This window comes from Phyllosticta citriasiana, assembly GCF_038021145.1.
Source record: "Phyllosticta citriasiana strain CBS 120426 chromosome Unknown IWZ02scaffold_2, whole genome shotgun sequence".
NCBI classification, from domain to species: Eukaryota; Fungi; Ascomycota; class Dothideomycetes; order Botryosphaeriales; family Phyllostictaceae; genus Phyllosticta; species Phyllosticta citriasiana.
In genome coordinates, this window is record NW_027117279.1 from 647,307 (window position 1) to 664,816 (window position 17,510).

The window sequence follows — 17,510 nt, forward strand, 5'->3', positions numbered from 1 at the left end:
CAATGAAGGCATGATTTGGCTGATACGATTCAGAAACTTTGCCACGTAGCATACTGTGGAGGTCGTTGTTCCCAGGCCAGCAGCCCGTTTAGTTCAATTGGTATCCAAGGGGTCGCAGGGGATAAGTACGATGGAGCCGAGACCAAATATGGGAGTGACTGCATTGCCTGAGTGGACCCCTAGATGCATGCTCTTGTTGCCTTCCTTGATGGAGGCGTACTCACGCTGTAATACAGACACTGTATCTGGACTGAATCACTTGCACATCATCTGAAATTTCTCAGTTCATGACCAAATGCCCTGGTGGAAGTCTTGCAGCTTCAGTGAGAATCAGCGAAAATTCGAGCGCGTCTTCTGCAATGCTTTCAAGCCCTGTTCTCAGAGACTGTGATCCGCCTTTCGATTCCACAACGGTATTGTCTACAGCAGAGTCTGACAGAGGAAGCTCCACGTTGGTGAGCACTCGGCAAGCGGAACTGCGGATGTGACTGCTGGTGTCAGAGACTAGGTTATTTGGCTGCACGTGAAGCACTCGTCCAAGGCAGGCTTCTTCATTGAGCGAAGACTGTTGCCTATCGCTAAGTGGCCAATTGATTTCTTCCGCAAAGTAATAGAATATCTTGCCTGCCTAGAGATCTTGCTAGGTCAACATACGGATGAAGTAGAGTAAGTCAAGTCGAAAATGGTGATTCTCGGACATGCAGCCAATTAGACGCCGGCATTTGGAAATGAGGTCTTTTTTGCATCTTCACGTCGACTTTGTATGACTGACAGGGCACCAGGGCAGATAAAGCGGGGTCGGTGCAACTCGCCAGTTTAGTTGTCCAAGGAATATAGGGCTGACGTTGCCAGCAAAGGCGTGGTTTCTGCGTGTTGATCGTCGTGTCTGCATCCGTGTGCCATTGGCCTCTTGTAGTCAGCGAGCTTACAACCTCTCGAGCTCATCATGCGTCCAGTCACACTTGCGGGATATTGAATTTGGCAAACCCTCCGCGAGGATTACTCTCCTGGACCTCAGCTTGCGCGGCCTTGTGATATTTTCGCCCACATTCATCTGACATCTGAATTTTTACTTGTAGCTCCGTCGACGTCCATTGCCGTGATGAAAATCTCGAGATTTCGAGCTCCTGCTCTCATCACTTCAGTTCACGCGTGTCTTGACTTTTACCTCGCAGCTTCTATCCAAGAGCAACGGAAGTTTGCCGGATCTCCTTCGTAGTGACCAGCAATACCTCTTCAAGTGGCTCCAGTACTTAATTGAAGTCTCTGCACTCCAAAACAGGCAGGTATGACAATAAGAAGTGTCTTGCCAACAACTGCGTCTCGTTCGGCAAGGTCCTGTCGCAGCGATGGTATTCGCAGAATTACGACCTTATCTCGCGTGAAAGCCGCCCTAGGTGCACTCGCCGAGACAACTGTTGGGCAACAATTTACCGCTTCCTCGAGAGGGTTCTGCCAGAAAATATACCTACTGCCGGCGCCGTCGGTAACGGTACAGAACCACGCGAACGACTGATCGAGGATGTCTTCAACGGGATCTCGGACGCGACAATGTCTGTCCGTGTAATGGAAGCCGTCTACCAAAAGTCCTAGGAGGCGGACTGAGGCAGTCTCTTGAGGCCGTACACCCTCAGCCGCATCGGCTGGAGTAACTCACGGAACGATCCGATTTTCCGTCAATTCATACTTACCAGATCAACCATGAAGCCTGATCACCCGAATCTGACACTAGACTCGATGGAAGAGAAGGCCGATTCTCCTGTCCCAGGCTTAGTTCATCGCTATCCAGATAAGGCGCTTCTATCTTCGTAGGTTTAAAAGCCACAACAATGCGTCAGTCAGTGACTTGCGCATTCAATCTTGCATTATTTGACCCTGTGTCTCAAGCTCTTTCTGTCTGCCCAACGCATTGCGTATTTTGCACTCGATCCTACGCTGTTGGTGCCAACACCGACAGCGTGGAGAAAAATTCGCTCAAGCCGGGACGCTCAAGGTGGGAGGCGGTGTCTCAGCACGTCCAGCGTATGCCGCAAATCCAAGACATTGTTGTTTCTGGCGGAGACTCGTACCAGCTACTGCCTCATCATATCGAAATGATTGGCAATTGGCTAATCTCAATTTCCCGTGTACGCGGGTTCAGGTTCGCCTCCAAAGGCCTCGCGGTCTGTCCGACGCGGCTGCTCTACCTCAACGACGCCTGGTTCAATGCTATTGTCGCCGTGTCTGACAAGGCCCGGAAGGCGGGCAAGGCCAAGGCCACGGCCCTCCACGCTCACTTCAATCACCCGAACGAAATTTCCTGGATCACAGAAAAAGCCGGCCAGAGGCTCTTCGAAGCAGGCGTAATGGAACGGAATCAATGTGTCCTGCTCCGCGGAGTGAACGAAGACATCGGGACCATGTCGACTCTGATCCGGAAATTGGCGGACAACAAAATCTTCCCAGAAAGAACCGTAACTCTAAACGATGCGAAATTGCCGCTGACCTAGCGCAGTGCTACATTTAAGTAAGACGCGTATCAACAGGATTGAGGGGCATGTTCTAGTCGCTGCATCTCGCATCAATGTAGCTCGTAGTTTTGAATTCAATGTGTGGGAAGGGCGAAATCAGGGCTGCTTCTGTGGTTGACGAGATGAAGTTCGTGGTGTTGAAGATTGTTGGAGTTAACAGACCAGCCGAGGCAAACCGCAGCCGCATGCGGCGGGGCCAATCAACGGCGGGAAAACGACCGGGGTAGCAGGAGTCCCTCCACCCTCTATCAGCTTCGCACTCTCACGTCGTTCTTCTCTCCTTCCTTTCTCTCCTCTCAGAATGCCAGTCGAAGAACTGAATCTTGACCAGTACCGCGTCACTGCACAGGAGCTCCAGGCCCTGTCTGCAAAATGCCTTGAAGCGCGGGAGCGGGCATACTGTACGTGAGATCTGCACCTGGTCCTTGTCGCTGCTGCTTGTGTGACGTTTTTTTGCAACACCAGACTGTCCAGCTTTTGCTCTTCTCTTTCGCCGTCAACGCGCTCCCACCTCCATCCCACTTTCCCAATCGAGTAGCGGCGCAATGTGTCTCGAGCCGTTTGTTGTCAAAATTAACACTGAATCCCACAGGCCCATACTCCCAATTTCGCGTCGGCGCGGCCCTGCTCTTGCGTCCACGCTCCGCTTCGACTACGGCCACAGCTGAACCCACCATCGTAATTGGCGCAAACGTCGAAAACGCTTCCTATCCTGTCGGTACTTGCGCCGAGCGTGTTGCCGTCGGTACGGCCGTGGTCCAAGGGTACACGCGCGGTGACATTCGCGCCGTGGGCGTCGCGACGGACATTGAAGGATACTGTAGTCCTTGCGGCATGTGCCGGCAATTTCTGAGGGAATTTTTGGATGTGAGTCTACCTTTGTTTTGTGGATGGTAATCAAGGATCTGCAGATGTCAAGGTTCTGAGCCGGGAAGGCGAATCAGCAGGCATCTGAGCTGTTGGACTGCTTGGGCTAGGCTTTTCCGGGCATGCGTCACTCTCATGTCGTTGCCAGCTTTCCTTCTTCCGCACATGGCACTTGACACCCTACAGTTTCTGTGGTGACTAGACGCGATGCTGATGGCTTTTTCACCCAGCTTGATACCCCAATATTCATGCACAACAAGCATGGCAACTTTCAGGTCAAGACGATGGGCGAGCTACTACCCATGTCGTTCGGACCAGATGTCTTGCCGCCGCCAGAAGAGCTTCTCGCGTCGAGAGCTGGCTGAAGTGTCTGAATTGGAACGGCGAGAAGCAGGGTTCTTAGACTACGAGATTCGGCTGGGAGGCAGGGCCGTCACGGAGTACGGAGTGAAGTAGCGTACAAGGTGTAAGGTGTTAGGTGTGGCTAGGTGAGCATGAGCATAATATTCGCAGCGTTGAGTCTTCAGTAGCGTTAGAAGGATGGAATGATAACGGTTGAGATGATCCCCATACATTGTCCCAAAAGCCCCGGCTATCCGCACATGCCTATACATGTTCAAGTACTTAGCCACTGGCCGCTATATGGGAACAGTCAACGAAGTCATTACTCTGTCCAAAAGTCAGCTTCCACAGCACAAGGTCTACACCCGTTCACTTTCAACCCTTAAGAATACACTCACGTGGCTCCTCCATCCACCACCAAATTGGCACCAGTGACATAACTACTAAATCCACTTGCCAGGAACCCAGCAACCTTTCCCACCTCCTGAGGCAGGCCAGCGCGACCTAGCGCTATGTTATCGCGCTGCGCCTTTTGCGATTGGAGGTCCGCCGGGTTCGGCGGCAACTGAGTGTGCCCCAGGTCCAGGTCGGGGGAGAGGCCGACGTCGATTTGGCCCGGCGAGATGCAGTTGATGCGAATGTTGGAGCCTCTGAGGGATGCGACGCCGGCGCGGACCACGCACAGGGCGGCATGCGATGTCATTGTGAAGCATGGACCCCAGCAGCCTGCATATTCAGCGTCAGGGGAGAACAAAATTCGAGGCAGCCAAGGGCTGGAGATTTGCATGATGTCGTCTCTGGTTTCACGCCTCGATACTCACCACCGTATGTGCTTGCTACACTCGCCACGACAATAATGCTCCCGTACTCGACCTCTTTGGGCGCCGCATTCGGATATGTGCCCCTCGGCGTTGTCTTAGCCATGGCAGGCGGCGCATACTTGAGTGCGAAAAAGGGCGCCATGGCATTGGCCTCGAAGCACTTGCGCAAGTCACTGGGCGCTGTCGTCTCCAGTGTCGGTGGGCCCAGTAGCCCGCGCGACGAAACCCACACGTCGAGCCTGCCCCAGGCGTTGAGTATGTCGTCGATGAGCGTCAGCGTGTCCTCTTCCGTCGCCGGGTTCAGCGGGTATGAGATGATCTTGGTGTTGGGGTGCACATAATTGACGGCGGCAGGCAGGTCGCCTGCCTGGTCTTGAGGCGTCGTCGAGCATGCTGATCCAATTATTGGTGAGCTTTCGAGCAGTTGTAGCATCTGACGTTACCGTATACGCATGCAGCGCCGTGGGCTTGAGAGCAATGTCAGCCGAGCTGATTAAGGGCACAGCGATTTCCTACCAGCGAGCTCCATTGTGATAGCCCTCCCAAGGGGTTGCGTTGCGCCTGTGACAACACATATGAAGCCGTACTACTGGCTTGAGTGATTAGCAGTAGTTCCATTGCGACAGCTTCATCTCCTGCACCAGCCATTGCGAACTGAGGGTCTTGAAAATGCTTTAAGTTGCGTACCAACTTTCCGTCTGGCCGGTATGGGGAGAGATGCTCTGGATCCATGGCGCTGAGCACCTTGGGGTCTGGGGCGGCTGGAGGCATGTTTGCGAATATGTCGAGCTTGAGTCAACTTGGGGAGAATGTCAATTATACAGAAGAATCAGTCTAACTATCAGGCAGAGCGCGAGACATCAGAGCATTGCCCCACAGACTCCCGACTAGACAGCTTCCACTGCAAAGCAGCTAACCTGTGGTACTTCTGTTCTCTGCAGCAATTCCACGCTCCACGGAGAAAGCGCCATGCGGGGCTTATCGCTGATAAGACCAGCATATGACGCTGCTGGCGGGGTCGTTGGTAGGGACTAGGTTCGTAGGCGGATTGGAAATCTGTTGCGCTTTACTAGCTGCTTCTGTTTGCTAACGATCTTGCAATTTCCAGTCAAAGGTAGAGGTTGATGGTGGGACGGCCGGCGTAGACAAGACGAAGGTTCTGTGCACCACGTTCAAGCTGATCGCTTTGCAGGTTCAAGTCTTGAATTCATTGCTTTTGCCCTCTACCCGAAATCCCTGAAAATCCATGCTGTGGACTTTCGTAACCGTGCCCAAATCGTGAGAGGCAGATCGAGTTCTTCCCCGTCCCAACATCAGAAAACAACCGAAGCTCCTTGCGCTTATTCGTCATCTTCGTTCTCGTTGATGGTCTCCTCTTCAGCCTCCTCCTCAAAGGTGTTGTCCGGAACCTGGTATAGACGAAGAACCGGCTTGTTGGGGTCCTTGACCAGGACGTACTTGCCCTCGGGCATCTTAAGACAGAAGTCGACAATGGTGCGGACAATACCCCAACCGTTGGCAAGGTTGAGGGCCATCTGGTTGGCGAATTCGCGAGGCTTGTTGCTCAGAACACCGAGGATGACGTGGTCGTTGTTGTTCTTGGGGTTCGCGCGAGAGACGAAACTAAAGTCTATGTCAGCATTTGCCAGTGATAGGAATTACGAATGATGCTCACCCAAGCTTCATGGTGTCAGCCTTGGCCAGGATACTCTGCACAGTCCAGCGAGCGAGCTTGCAGCTGTTGTTCTTCATTTCAGTAGCAAGGACAGCACCCCTCTGGCTGGCAAGCTTGGTGCGCCAGTCGAGAGCACCTCCGCTGCCCTGAGCCTTGTTGTCGAACTCGTTGAGAGCCTTGATCGTGACAAATTGGTCCTCGCCGTTGATGTTGTTCTTAATGGTAGCGTCAACCTCTGTCCTGACAATGAGGTTGAGGGGCTCGTCATCGTTGTTGAGCGAGAGATCGAAGCGGCGGTACTTGTAGGCCTTTGATGCCGGGGGGTCGGTCTCCTCCTCCTCGTTGTAGAAGGGGTGGGGGTGCGGCATGTCCTTCCTGTTCGTCTGCGACTCCTGGACAACCTGTAGGGGGAAAACGTTGTTGATGTGGGTGGCCTCCATCATGAGGGCGTGAGGGTTGTTGATGGTGTCCTTGTTGCCCTCCGAGGTCTCCAGCGGCGCATCCATCGCGTTCTCGTTAACCGTGACCATGTCAATGGTAGAGTTGTCGCGCTTGTCAATGAAGACCTGGTTGCGGCGGCGCGTGATGACCAAATCCCACGGGTATACGGATTTGGGCGCGCACATGAGCATGGACAGGATGTTGTCTGTCGCAAAGATCGTGGCCTCGTCCTTCTCCGCAAGCTCCTGGATAATGGGGTCGCTCGAGGTGGTAACGTTGTAGGCGGCACGGTCAAGAACCTGCAGCTTCTTCTCGGACGTCTTCGCACCGGGGGCCTTGTCGTAGGTACGGTCGTAGTAGTAGAGGAATCCGTATGCGTCAAGGTCCTCGCCATCGGGAGTCTCGAGGTTGAGCTTGGACAGACGTGCAAAGTCAATCTCCTCCAAGACGGACCAGTCGGGCTTGACCTGGACGGATGCGTCCCTGTTGCGCTGGGGCTTGTCGTCCCTCCAGCCGAAGCGCCTGCCGCCACGACCACCACGCGCAGAGCGGTTGTCATATCCACCCTGCGTCTTTCCACCAACACGCTGGAACGTTCCTCTGCCACCGCGAGTTGCTGTTCCACCGCGTTGACCACGGCCGCGGAATACGGTGCCGCCGCCACGTCCAAAGCCACGAGTCCTTGCGGAGGTGCGGGTGTTATCGACGACGGAGAATGTGGCCTCCTCTTCGGCAGCCTGGATCGAGAACGGGTTGTTCGCCTGGGACGCGCCGTAGACTTGCTGATCTGCGTTGGAGTTTAGCCTCAATACTGAAAGCCATTGTGTCGCCAAAGTGACGCAAACGTGAAGGTACTCACCCCTGTAGTTTCTGTTGCCATACTGCTGGCGACCACCGCGTCCATCACGGTCCTTGCCTTCGGTCCAGTCGGCCATGCGTCCAAGCTTGTCGGCCTTGGAGTAGGGCGCGTACGGGACGCCATCGAGCATGGTCTCGCTGGAGACGGGCGGTCCCCAGCTTTCGCCGGACGGCAAAGCCGCAACGAGGTCGAGTAACGAGGTAGGCGCCATGGTTGTGGTGGGGTCGAGGTGGTGTTGCCGAAGCAAAGTGCGTCCAGCGTCCGGAATTTTGATGTCCTGGCGCGCTCTGAGTAAGCGATGTCTCGATGCGGGGCGGCTGCCGGTGGATTCACGCTGCGCCGCGCCGCTTCCTGCTTCCTGCACCTTTCAACAACATTCAAAGTCTTTGTCTCTCGAGCCCCTTCTTTCTCTTCCTACCCCCTCCGTTTGCATTCATGTCTGCAGGTTATTTGACCTGCAACATGCGGAAGGCTCCCACTCTCTCTTGATACACCAAGGCCCGCACTTCCACTTTGTATTCTTTGGAAATGATGGCTTTTTCAACGACGCCTTATCAGCGCCTCCTTTGTGATTCCAGACATGAAAAATTTGGAGTTACTGGTGCACATTTCTGCGCCGACATCTTACAAGGATGATGAGCTGTACAGACGACTAGCCAAGTCCGCAGACGATTTTGAAGCTACCACCAAAATTAATTGCACAGCACTGGATGGTGACGGATCTCTGGAGGTCATCACCCCATGTGGCGAGAAGGATGGTGTACAGCAACAAGATGGACATTCAGACCTTGATTGCCGGTCATTCAAGACTGGAAAGCCTCAAAAGTCTGCCATCTGCGTTACAGCTACTCAATCAAACCAAGTAAAACCTGGCGATGACGCTCTGCAACGAAGCACGCCATCAGCCGAAATCAGGGGAAAGACACCTCCTATCTGCTACGAGGTAGCCCCAGATTTTGGGAGCTTCACGAGCACTTTAAAAACACCCACCCAGCAAATCGATGAAATCCAACGGCGATGGTCCAAACAGCAACCGTCATCAAAGAAGCGTCCTGCACTTCGCTTGTCCCAGAAAACTCTCGAGGAGGCATCAACCAAGGGTGGCACGCCACATTTTCTGGAGGACACGCAAGAGGCTTTGGCTGCTTTGGTGGACTACGTTCCGAGCTCAGTTTCGGCGTTGCCCAACTCGATTTCTGGGGGTCACTACGAAAGCCAGTCTCGTAAAAGACGACGCCTTTCGGTAGATCATGCCGCGACTCAAGTCTCTGGAAATTCTGAAGCCTTCGTCATACAGTCATCGCCAGCGCTTCCGGCGGTAGAACCAGCAGTTGCCAACACGAGGATTCCTTTTGAACATCCCGAAACTCATGGTCCCAATTCCCAGCTACGAGATAGTTACGGCCTTAGCAACTCGCATTCGCAGTCTTCCTCGAAGGGCCAAGGATCATGGCTAGAAGCCGGTATGGGCCCGTCCTTGTCTTTTGAGCTACCATTCCACGGGTCGCAACAGTCTCAGGTGCACACAGACGAAGACGGGGACAATCAAACCGACGAAATCGCTACTACAAATGATCATCCTCCAAATGGCCTAGAACTGTCGGTAGATGGTACCAAACTCCAGGAAAACTTAGGGAGTTCCTATACTTTGCCCCGAACTCTGTATGCGCAGTCGTATGGGGCTCATGCAAACCGAAGTTTTGCAACTGCAGCACCGCAGAATGATCACGCGACTGTTGACTTTGGCTTTGGCTCTCTACCAATTGAGCTTGAGCCTCCCCCTCCCCCAACTGCCAAAAGGAAAACATTCAATGAGTCAACCCCGACACTTGAGTCCTTCAGTCGGTCTCTTAGCCTCGATAGATATTTCAAGCCGTCGTTCGTATCCCGACCCATCCAAGATGACGAGCGAGGCTGCTGGATAATCGAGACGAACAGTTGGGGGCTCAAGTATCAGTACGAGTTCTGGACACAACTGAAGAGTCTCATAACTACAGGACGTCTTGGGGTAGTTCGGTGTCAACGGAACGCACCTCATCATTACCCATGGACAGGTACAGACGGAAGGGAAAAAGAGGGGCTAGGAACTGTTTGGGTTTTCTGTTGGGGCCAGGTCGTGTCACACCTTTGGTTGACCATGCTTATTCACAGCCATAGAGAGATTGAAAAATCTCGGGCACGCTGGACAATTGGGTCCCCAGAAAATCCGGAAGTGGTTGTTCAGATGCCGTAGGTTCCCTTCAACTAGATCTAGTTCTAGGAGTGTTGGATACGTACTTCTTGGTGCGTCGACTTGTCTTCAAAAGACAATGACAAAATGTCTTAGAGACCTCAAATCCTACTAATGGTACTTCTACGTGCTTCAAATCAACGCCGAAACCGGACAACGTGGATTCTGGGACGTTGTTTTAGTCTAGCGATTGTAGTGGCCGATGCCATGTGACATCTTGGCCGGTAGCACGCGGCCACCTGATTCGGCTCCCGGCCCGTCCAACAAATCGGCGGTGTCAAGTCCCGATAGCATCATCGTTCCGTATCTAACACTCCCACAGCTGGTTTGGCCGCAAGGGTCGCTTGCATGCGTTCACTGGTCTCGCTCAATATATTCCAGGGTCCTCTTCGCTCTCGCTCGACTTTGCTCCCCGCAATCCTTCCCCGATGCCTTCCTCCAGCGCATAATGTTGTTGAATACGCAGCCCCGCCATAGACCACCCACGATATCATCACACCGCCTGGAAGCTGTAGACTCACAAGTGGTCTTTACCTAAGACGCTTTCGCCATGTGAGTATATCGCTCGTTCGATTACAACCTCGCTGACACCGGAGCGACTCAGGTTTGAGAAATCACTCTACGACCTCATTCGAGGCCTGCGGAATCACAAGGGCAACGAGCGCGAGTATATCCAGGAAAGCATTCGAGAATGTCGCAAGGAGATCAAAGGGTCGGACATGGACCTGAAGGCCACGGCACTTCTCAAGCTCACCTACCTTGAGATGTTCGGCCATGACATGTCCTGGGCCTCATTCCATGTCCTCGAGGTCATGTCGTCTCAAAAGTACGCGCAAAAGAAAGTCGGATACCTGGCAGCAGTGCAAAGCTTCAGGCCGGATACAGAGGTCCTGATGCTGGCCGAGAATTTGCTCAAGAAGGATCTGAACTCGCCGCAACCGACAACGATAGCTCTTCCTCTGATGGCCATTCCACATGTGATCAACCCTTCCATGGCGAATTCGCTTCTCTCAGATCTCCTTCCTCGGTTGACGCATTCACATCCTGCAACGCGGAAGAAGACGATTGTCACTTTATACCGACTTGCCCTGGTGTACCCAGAAACTCTGCGACCAGCATGGCCGAGGATAAAAGAGAGGTTGGTGGACGACAACGAGGACGCGAGCGTCACCGCTGCTATCGTGAATGTGGTGTGCGAACTTGGTTGGCGCCGACCCCAAGACTTTCTTCCTCTCGCACCGAGGCTTTTTGACCTGTTGGTCCAGGGTGGTAATAATTGGATGGCCATCAAGATTATCAAGCTCGTAGGTCCGAGAGAAATTTAGGATATTGTGACGAAACTAATTTTTGCGCAGTTTGCAACCCTGACCCCCTTAGAGCCCCGTTTGATCAAGAAATTATTGCCTCCATTGACTCAAATAATCCGAACAACACCGGCAATGTCACTTTTATACGAGTGTATCAATGGCATTATTCAGGGAGGCATCCTCGAAGGTGTAGAAGGCACCGCAGAGGGAGAGGAACTCGCCCGGCTCTGCGTCGGCAAGCTTCGTGGCATGCTCGTTGTTGAAGGCGACCCTAACCGTAAGTTTTCTTATGGAGAATCTCGGGCCTCTGCTAATAATGCAATCAGTGAAATATGTGGCACTGCTCGCTTTTGACAAGATTGTTCGGTCTCATCCGCACCTGGTAGCTCTTCACCAGGACGTCATTCTCGAGTGCATTGATGATGCGGATATTTCCATCAGAACACAAGCACTCGGCCTCGTCGTGGGAATGGTCAACCCTGACAACCTCACCATCATCGTTGGACGTCTGATGCGGCAACTAAGGAATGCGCCTATTGCTTCTGCTGTGGACGATCCTCTCAATGACCGGGGCTCGGAAGAGAGCGTGGTACCAAGGGCAGACCTGGACGAGGACGAGGCAGAAGAGTCGCTCCGCCGTCATGAAAGGAAGTCTGACCAACCACCCCCGCTACCTGAAGATTATCGCATTCGGGTCATTCAAGGCATCCTAGAGATGTGCTCCAGAGACACGTATGCTAACATCAATGACTTCGACTGGTACATTGATGTCCTGGTTCAGCTCGTGCGAGTTTCGCCAGCATCGAGCTTGACATTTTCCGTTTCTGACGAGATGCCCGAGTCAGACGGAACCTCAATGGGGGACCAAGAAGATGTCTCTTACGAGATTGGAAAGGAGCTTCAGAACGTAGCAGTACGGGTACGAAATGTCAGACCGGAAGCCACCGAAGCTGCGCAATCGCTCATCCTTGTGGACCGACGAGAGCAAATGTTTCCAGTATCTGGAAGAGGTGGACAAGGGGTTCTTGGGGCTGCTGCGTGGATTGTTGGAGAATATGCCTCGCTTCTCACGAATCCCGAAGGAACACTCAACTCCCTGATGCACTCCTCTTCCATTCATCTTCCACACCACATTCTTGCAATCTACATTCAAGCAGTTCCCAAGGTCTTTTCATCCCTCTCGGCCGACGACGGTGTATCCTGGACGCCGGAGCGAAGGTCCAGTCTGACCCTTCTCATGGCGAGAATAGTGCATTTTCTGGAGCCTCTGGCCGTACACCCGAACCTGGAGGTCCAAGAGCGTGCTGTGGAGTATCTCGAACTCATGCGCCTCGCATCCGAAGCCGCATCGGGTCACGAGGCTGGTCTCAAAGACGGCGATTTTGTTGACCCACCACTATTGCTCACTCAAGCGATTCCGTCCTTGTTTACTGGGCTTGAGCTGAACCCGGTTGCTCCTGGAGCGCAAAAGAAGGTGCCCGTGCCCGAGGAGCTGGATCTCGACACGCCTATAAACGAGAATCTGCAGGGGCTCCTGCGCAGCGCCGACTTCGACCCATTCATGGTGCAAGAAGACGACGACATTTGGGCATTCTACAGCACGCGAACAAAAGTGGTTCCTCAATCAGATGCGGCCGCGGATCGGCTCGAGTCTCCTCGAGCAGAACCGACTTCTTATCAGGGGAACGCAACCGAGGAGGAGTACCTGGACCCAGACATCATTGCCAAGAGAAAGGCAGAGCGCAGGGCAAGACACAAGGACGACCCCTTTTACATTGCGACTGAAGACGACTCGGGTGCTTCGACTCCGCTGCACAACATCATCAAGAACAGCAATGGCGACGATTTAGATATCGACTCGATCCCAATCATGGATCTGGACCTGGAAACCAAAGACCGGTTGAGCGAAGGGCGAGCAACATCATCGGACCGGATAAAGCCAAAACGCAAGGCGAGAAAGAATTTTGAAATCCTTGTCGATGAGAACCTTGGTCCGGATGAGCCGTCGGCAAACGAAACAGCACGGCCCGAACTGACTAGAGCAGCCCAAGGGAAGGCGAAAAGATCTTTGTTAGAGGTCGACTCGAGTGGATTGAGCGCTCTCTCGCTGGAGGAGAGCGGCAACAGCCAGCTCGACGTCGAAAGACAGGAGCAGGAAGAGGCGGAGATGCAAAAGGCATTGAAGGAGGTTGAGCGACTAAGGCTGGAGATGCAGAGGGCGAGCGAAAGGATTCAAGAGAGGGAAGAGACGGTTGTCAAGAGAAAGAAGAAGAAGAAGCCGTCCCCAGGAGCTTCAACCGGAGATGCGACGATACCAGAGGCCACGCAGGCCGGCAATGGGGGCGGGGAGGGAGCAGTCGTCAAGAAGAAGAAGAAGAAAAAGACCAAGAAGACGGAAGCGTCAGCAGGCGACGAGAAGGAGGCGGTTGGAGAGCAAGAGGCCAAGGCGAAGAAGAAAAAGAAGAAACGAGTGGTGAATTCAGACGAAGGCGAAGCTTTGCAGGAGACCAACTAGGGCGGCTGCCGAAGTTTGAAGCTTGAACAGCCAAAGGCTACATGTAGGCAGGAAAGTAGAACAAGGTCAAAAAGCATTCATCGTGAAGCATTTGCGAGGATCATTTGGCAGTGGACACGACGTGACGTTCGCGGCGGGTGTGGGTGGTGGCTACTTGTACCTACGTGGTGGGCAGGATGAGGCTGCTGCTGCAGCTTGAAACGTGGCCGTGAAGGTGGCCCAAGCTCGCGCACATCCGGGCGCCTCGACACCGCCCGCCTGCGAGAGAATCAATCGACTTTGGACGCAAGCTGGCCAGTCTTTTTCCTGCCCTCCACCACGACAACAGACTGCCACCATCTTCGCCATGGCAGACTCCCTCAAGCCGGAATCGGTAGACTCGTTCGAGTTCATCGAGACTCCTCCCGCTGCCACCCCTCCCCCCACCGAGAACTACGGCGTCCGGACCACCAATGTAAGAATGAATGTCCATTTCCGTGGTTGGCGTCCCAACGTCGGCCATTGGCACGCCAAACTCATCAAGCTAACCGATTCCCCTCGTCCACAGTACCCTACCATCAAGAATGCCCCCCTGCCCGCCGATGGCCCCGGCAGCGACAGCTTCAACAACAACATCCTCTTTGCTCTGCTCGGAGGCATTCCCCTCTACTTCACCTTCAAGGTTGGTGGTGGTCTGAAGACATGGCTCTTCTTCATCGTCCTTTGTGCCATTCCCATCCTCATGGCCTTTTGGACCGTGGCTTCGACCTTTGGCCCTCGTAAGAACGAAAAGGCTCGCTACCCTGGCAAGCCCGTCGAGCACTACATCCAGTTCAACAACGAGGAAGACAGGGACAAGTACTATGGCAAGAACAAGATTCCCATGCACACCTTCCACGAGAAGTACTTTGCCGGTGAGGTCGATTTCAAGGGCGATGCCCTCGAGATCCTCGAGTACAGGCATGACTGGGCCAACTTCAAGTTCACCATGGGCTTGTTCATCTTTTTCCTCACTGGCATGATGCCCGAGGTCATTCTGCACACTCGCTCCCAGGGTATGCATACGATTCCTTGGCCGCAGTAAAATTTTCTTCTTGCTCACGCGTCCAACAGATGAGGAACAGGTACGCGACCACTACGACCGCGGTGATGACTTCTATGCCTGGTTCCTTGGCCCTCGCATGATTTACACCTCCGGCATCATTTCCAACATCCACGAGGAGGAGTCTCTCGAGCAGCTGCAGGACAACAAGCTCGCCATTGTGTGCGAAAAAATTGCTATCAAGCCCGGCGAGACCCTTCTCGACATTGGATGTGGTTGGGGTACTCTTGCGCGCTTCGCCTCTGTCAACTGCGGCGCTCACGTCACCGGCGTCACTCTTGGCCGTAACCAGACTGCTTGGGGTAACAATGGCCTGCGTCGCGAGGGCATCCCCGAGGAGCAGAGCCGCATTTTGTGCATGGACTACCGCGACATTCCTGTCCCCGAAGCCAAGTACAACAAGATCACTTGCCTGGAAATGGCCGAGCACGTTGGTATCCGTCACTTGGGTGGCTTCTTCCGTCAGGTCCACGACATGCTTAACGACGATGGTATCTTCTTCCTTCAGATCGCCGGTCTGCGCAAGAGCTGGCAGTACGAGGACCTGATCTGGGGTTTGTTCATGAACAAGTACATCTTCCCTGGTGCCGATGCTTCCACTCCTCTTGGTATCGTTATCGACAAGCTCGAGGGTGCTGGTTTTGAGGTCAAGAACATTGACACGGTCGGCGTGCACTACTCGGCGACGCTGTGGCGCTGGTACCGCAACTGGATGGCCAACCGCGAAAAGGTTGAGGCCAAGTACGGCAAGCGCTGGTTCAGAGTAAGTAGAAAGCTACTGCCCTGCGCTCTCGAATTGTGTTGTGCTAACTGAGGATGCAGATTTGGGAGTACTTCCTTGCCTACTCGACCATTGTCTCTCGCCAGGGTGGTGCTACCTGCTGGCAGATCACTTTGGTCAAGAACATCAACTCGACTCACCGTATTGAGGGTGTTCCCACTCAATACAGTCTACACGGCGCCCTGAACGCCTTCCGTGCCCGCAAGCAGGGTTAAGATCTCCACCTATCCATCACCATGTCGAAGAGCGCCTTCCTCGAGGCCACTTGCAGGCTTCAAGCTGCTTAGATGATCCTGAGTTCTCTGCAGCGCTGCTAGTACTCGCGCCACACTCTTCGACATGGTAGAGGAGAGAGCAAAGTTCATTTGCGGTTTATGCATGAAACGGGGCTATTTTGGGCGATGACACACTCTGACGTACGTCTTTTTGCATGTCGAAACTTTGCATTTTTTCTGTATCGTTTCCTCCTGTTCGAGAGAGACCCCCAACCCAACCCAACCCTTGATGCTTGGCTTCATTCTGTTGTTCCTCTGACGAATTCAAATGACTATTATGGCATGAAGGGACGGATGGACGGACGAAAAAAAGGGCTAGATTCTGTCGGTGAGGGAGATGTTATGTGATGGGATTAGTGGATTCAGAGATGCTGGTGGGGGGCTACATGGTAGTTGGCTGTAGATGACCCTGATCTTTTCAAATGGAGAGGAAAACCTTCCAATGCGATTGATGTGCGTTGGCTTGAGAAGGGTGCTGCGTCTTGAACAGTGAGACTGACCCCAGCAAATCCGACTACTGACAAAGAACTCCACAATTGGTGTTGTCACCCCTTCTTTCTGCAGCTCGGAAGCAACAGGCTGATTAACCTCTAGCATGCGCGTGCCTACTGCCATCTCTGAAAAGCCTCAAATTCTCTGCATCTGCTTGGCCGATTCGCGAAGTGTGCCAGCCTCAACATCAACATGTTCTGAAGAGGATCTTTGTTGTTCCTATAAGGCCATGGAGCCTTTCAAATCGCCACTACTGCCCATCCTTTTCGAAAGAAAGAAGCAAGCACACTTTTGTCCGCTATAGACCCATGCAGCTGCCTTTATTCCCTCGGATACGCCACCACGCCCTTTTGCTACTTGAATCCGTGCTCGCAGCAAATCTGACCAGTTCTGACGATCTAGAAGAAAGTTTGTGAAGTGTTTGGTACATATGTGATGGGGGAGTTGTCGTTCACAAGGGGTGTCCGGTCGACGACTGTCAGACTGGCTCCTTTGCCCTTCGGGTCGAGAAAGCAGAGTGAGGGTGGGTTTGTAAAGCTTGCAAGAAAAATTCCGCCAGATCGAGTGCCCAGCAGGCGGTGGCACCGACAACGAGCATCCCAAGAGAAAAGTATCATCAGCCAGCAGACTCGGGCTCACCAGACTCGGCAGTCGTGCCATGCGCATCTTGTTCGGACGTCTCGGTCGGGCGATGTTATTTCCACTTCCACTGCAGCCACGTAAAAGTGTTGAAGACGAGTGGGAGGCGACCGAACTTCAACTCCCAGCCAATCCTCCTGGCGAAGCGCAGGTCGAACTCGTGGTCGGCGATGCGACTGAGCGCGGCGCGCATGTCCTCGAGTGTGTGTCCGTTTGGGACCTCGCCGCGCGCGCATTCTCAGAGAACGAGGAGGTCCTGGTCAGTGAAGCTGATAGAGGTGGGCGCGGGTGTGTTTATGGATGACATGGTGTCGAATAGGGTGGATTTGAAGGTGCTGTGAAATTTAGCTGACTAGAAGCTCTGCTGGCTGATGGAGCTCACTTTGAAGATTTTGGCTGGGAGTGACTAGGGTAGGGTGATTGACAGCGCAGGACTTGGGAGGCAATGGATGGACTTTTGGAAGCTGTGATCCTGATTGTGGCTCAACAGAGTTGAAAGATACTGGATTGTTCATTTACATTTTCTCGGTCTGTTTAGGGTGAGTGAGACACATTTTATCCAATTTCACTGCTGTCCTGAACACTTTCCTACCCTGTAAACTCTCGTCTTCCACTTACTCCCCTTAAGTCCCTATATGTACTCGTCTTTCTCTCATCTTCTCTCTTCTTAGCCTT

General features: G+C 53.4%; 7 protein-coding genes across 7 annotated transcripts; 5 read left to right on the forward strand and 2 right to left on the reverse strand.

The window, feature by feature from the left end:
• Window positions 1-1,701: 1,701 nt before the first annotated feature.
• IWZ02DRAFT_487271 (uncharacterized protein) lies at window positions 1,702-2,489 on the forward strand (the record flags this gene model as incomplete). Its single annotated transcript, XM_066769344.1, has 2 exons — window positions 1,702-1,808; window positions 1,958-2,489. The coding sequence occupies 2 exons, from the start codon at window positions 1,702-1,704 to the stop codon at window positions 2,487-2,489; spliced, it is 639 nt and encodes a 212-aa protein (XP_066625950.1).
• A 292-nt stretch (window positions 2,490-2,781) lies between these two features.
• IWZ02DRAFT_370726 (cytidine deaminase) lies at window positions 2,782-3,742 on the forward strand (the record flags this gene model as incomplete). The annotated part of the gene is made up of 3 exons (XM_066764521.1): window positions 2,782-2,911; window positions 3,103-3,377; window positions 3,608-3,742. Coding segments are annotated over 3 exons (540 nt in total), but the record flags the coding sequence as incomplete, so codon positions are not given.
• Window positions 3,743-3,950: 208 nt separating this feature from the next.
• IWZ02DRAFT_124867 (uncharacterized protein) lies at window positions 3,951-5,595 on the reverse strand. Its single transcript, XM_066761528.1, has 6 exons — window positions 5,228-5,595; window positions 5,057-5,126; window positions 4,984-5,007; window positions 4,541-4,933; window positions 4,118-4,445; window positions 3,951-4,046 (listed from the first exon to the last, which is right to left on the reverse strand). Exons 1-6 carry the CDS (start codon window positions 5,309-5,311, stop codon window positions 4,016-4,018), a joined length of 930 nt encoding a protein of 309 aa, XP_066625952.1. The 5' UTR covers window positions 5,312-5,595; the 3' UTR covers window positions 3,951-4,015.
• Window positions 5,596-5,880: 285 nt separating this feature from the next.
• On the reverse strand, window positions 5,881-7,726 carry IWZ02DRAFT_487274 (eukaryotic translation initiation factor 3 subunit D; the record flags this gene model as incomplete). The annotated part of the gene is made up of 2 exons (XM_066769345.1): window positions 5,881-6,163; window positions 6,216-7,726. 2 exons carry the CDS (start codon window positions 7,724-7,726, stop codon window positions 5,881-5,883), a joined length of 1,794 nt encoding a protein of 597 aa, XP_066625953.1.
• Window positions 7,727-7,885: 159 nt separating this feature from the next.
• IWZ02DRAFT_441589 (uncharacterized protein) lies at window positions 7,886-9,872 on the forward strand. The gene has a single exon (XM_066766922.1). It carries the CDS (start codon window positions 8,096-8,098, stop codon window positions 9,746-9,748), a length of 1,653 nt encoding a protein of 550 aa, XP_066625954.1. The 5' UTR covers window positions 7,886-8,095; the 3' UTR covers window positions 9,749-9,872.
• A 162-nt stretch (window positions 9,873-10,034) lies between these two features.
• IWZ02DRAFT_478995 (armadillo-type protein) lies at window positions 10,035-13,836 on the forward strand. Its single transcript, XM_066769081.1, has 4 exons — window positions 10,035-10,297; window positions 10,350-11,049; window positions 11,101-11,329; window positions 11,379-13,836. Coding segments are annotated over exons 1-4 (3,120 nt in total). The 5' UTR covers window positions 10,035-10,295; the 3' UTR covers window positions 13,568-13,836.
• On the forward strand, window positions 13,809-15,855 carry IWZ02DRAFT_124930 (S-adenosyl-L-methionine-dependent methyltransferase). Its single transcript, XM_066761529.1, has 4 exons — window positions 13,809-14,021; window positions 14,115-14,601; window positions 14,660-15,411; window positions 15,471-15,855. The coding sequence occupies exons 1-4, from the start codon at window positions 13,914-13,916 to the stop codon at window positions 15,642-15,644; spliced, it is 1,521 nt and encodes a 506-aa protein (XP_066625956.1). The 5' UTR covers window positions 13,809-13,913; the 3' UTR covers window positions 15,645-15,855.
• The last annotated feature ends 1,655 nt before the right edge of the window (window positions 15,856-17,510 follow it).

Coding starts and splice junctions, on each gene's coding strand:
- IWZ02DRAFT_124867 (XM_066761528.1), bottom strand. CDS start 5,311: ATGCCTCCAGCCGCCCCAGACCCCAAGGTGCTCAGCGCCATGGATCCA. Junction 4,934..4,983: donor CGGCGCTGCATGCGTATACG/GTAACGTCAGAT, acceptor TAATTGGATCAG/CATGCTCGACGACGCCTCAA. Junction 4,047..4,117: donor GTGGTGGATGGAGGAGCCAC/GTGAGTGTATTC, acceptor ACTTTTGGACAG/AGTAATGACTTCGTTGACTG.
- IWZ02DRAFT_478995 (XM_066769081.1), top strand. Junction 11,050..11,100: donor CCATCAAGATTATCAAGCTC/GTAGGTCCGAGA, acceptor ATTTTTGCGCAG/TTTGCAACCCTGACCCCCTT. Junction 11,330..11,378: donor TGTTGAAGGCGACCCTAACC/GTAAGTTTTCTT, acceptor TAATGCAATCAG/TGAAATATGTGGCACTGCTC.
- IWZ02DRAFT_124930 (XM_066761529.1), top strand. CDS start 13,914: ATGGCAGACTCCCTCAAGCCGGAATCGGTAGACTCGTTCGAGTTCATC. Junction 14,022..14,114: donor ACGGCGTCCGGACCACCAAT/GTAAGAATGAAT, acceptor CCTCGTCCACAG/TACCCTACCATCAAGAATGC. Junction 14,602..14,659: donor TCTGCACACTCGCTCCCAGG/GTATGCATACGA, acceptor CGCGTCCAACAG/ATGAGGAACAGGTACGCGAC.
- IWZ02DRAFT_441589 (XM_066766922.1), top strand. CDS start 8,096: ATGAAAAATTTGGAGTTACTGGTGCACATTTCTGCGCCGACATCTTAC.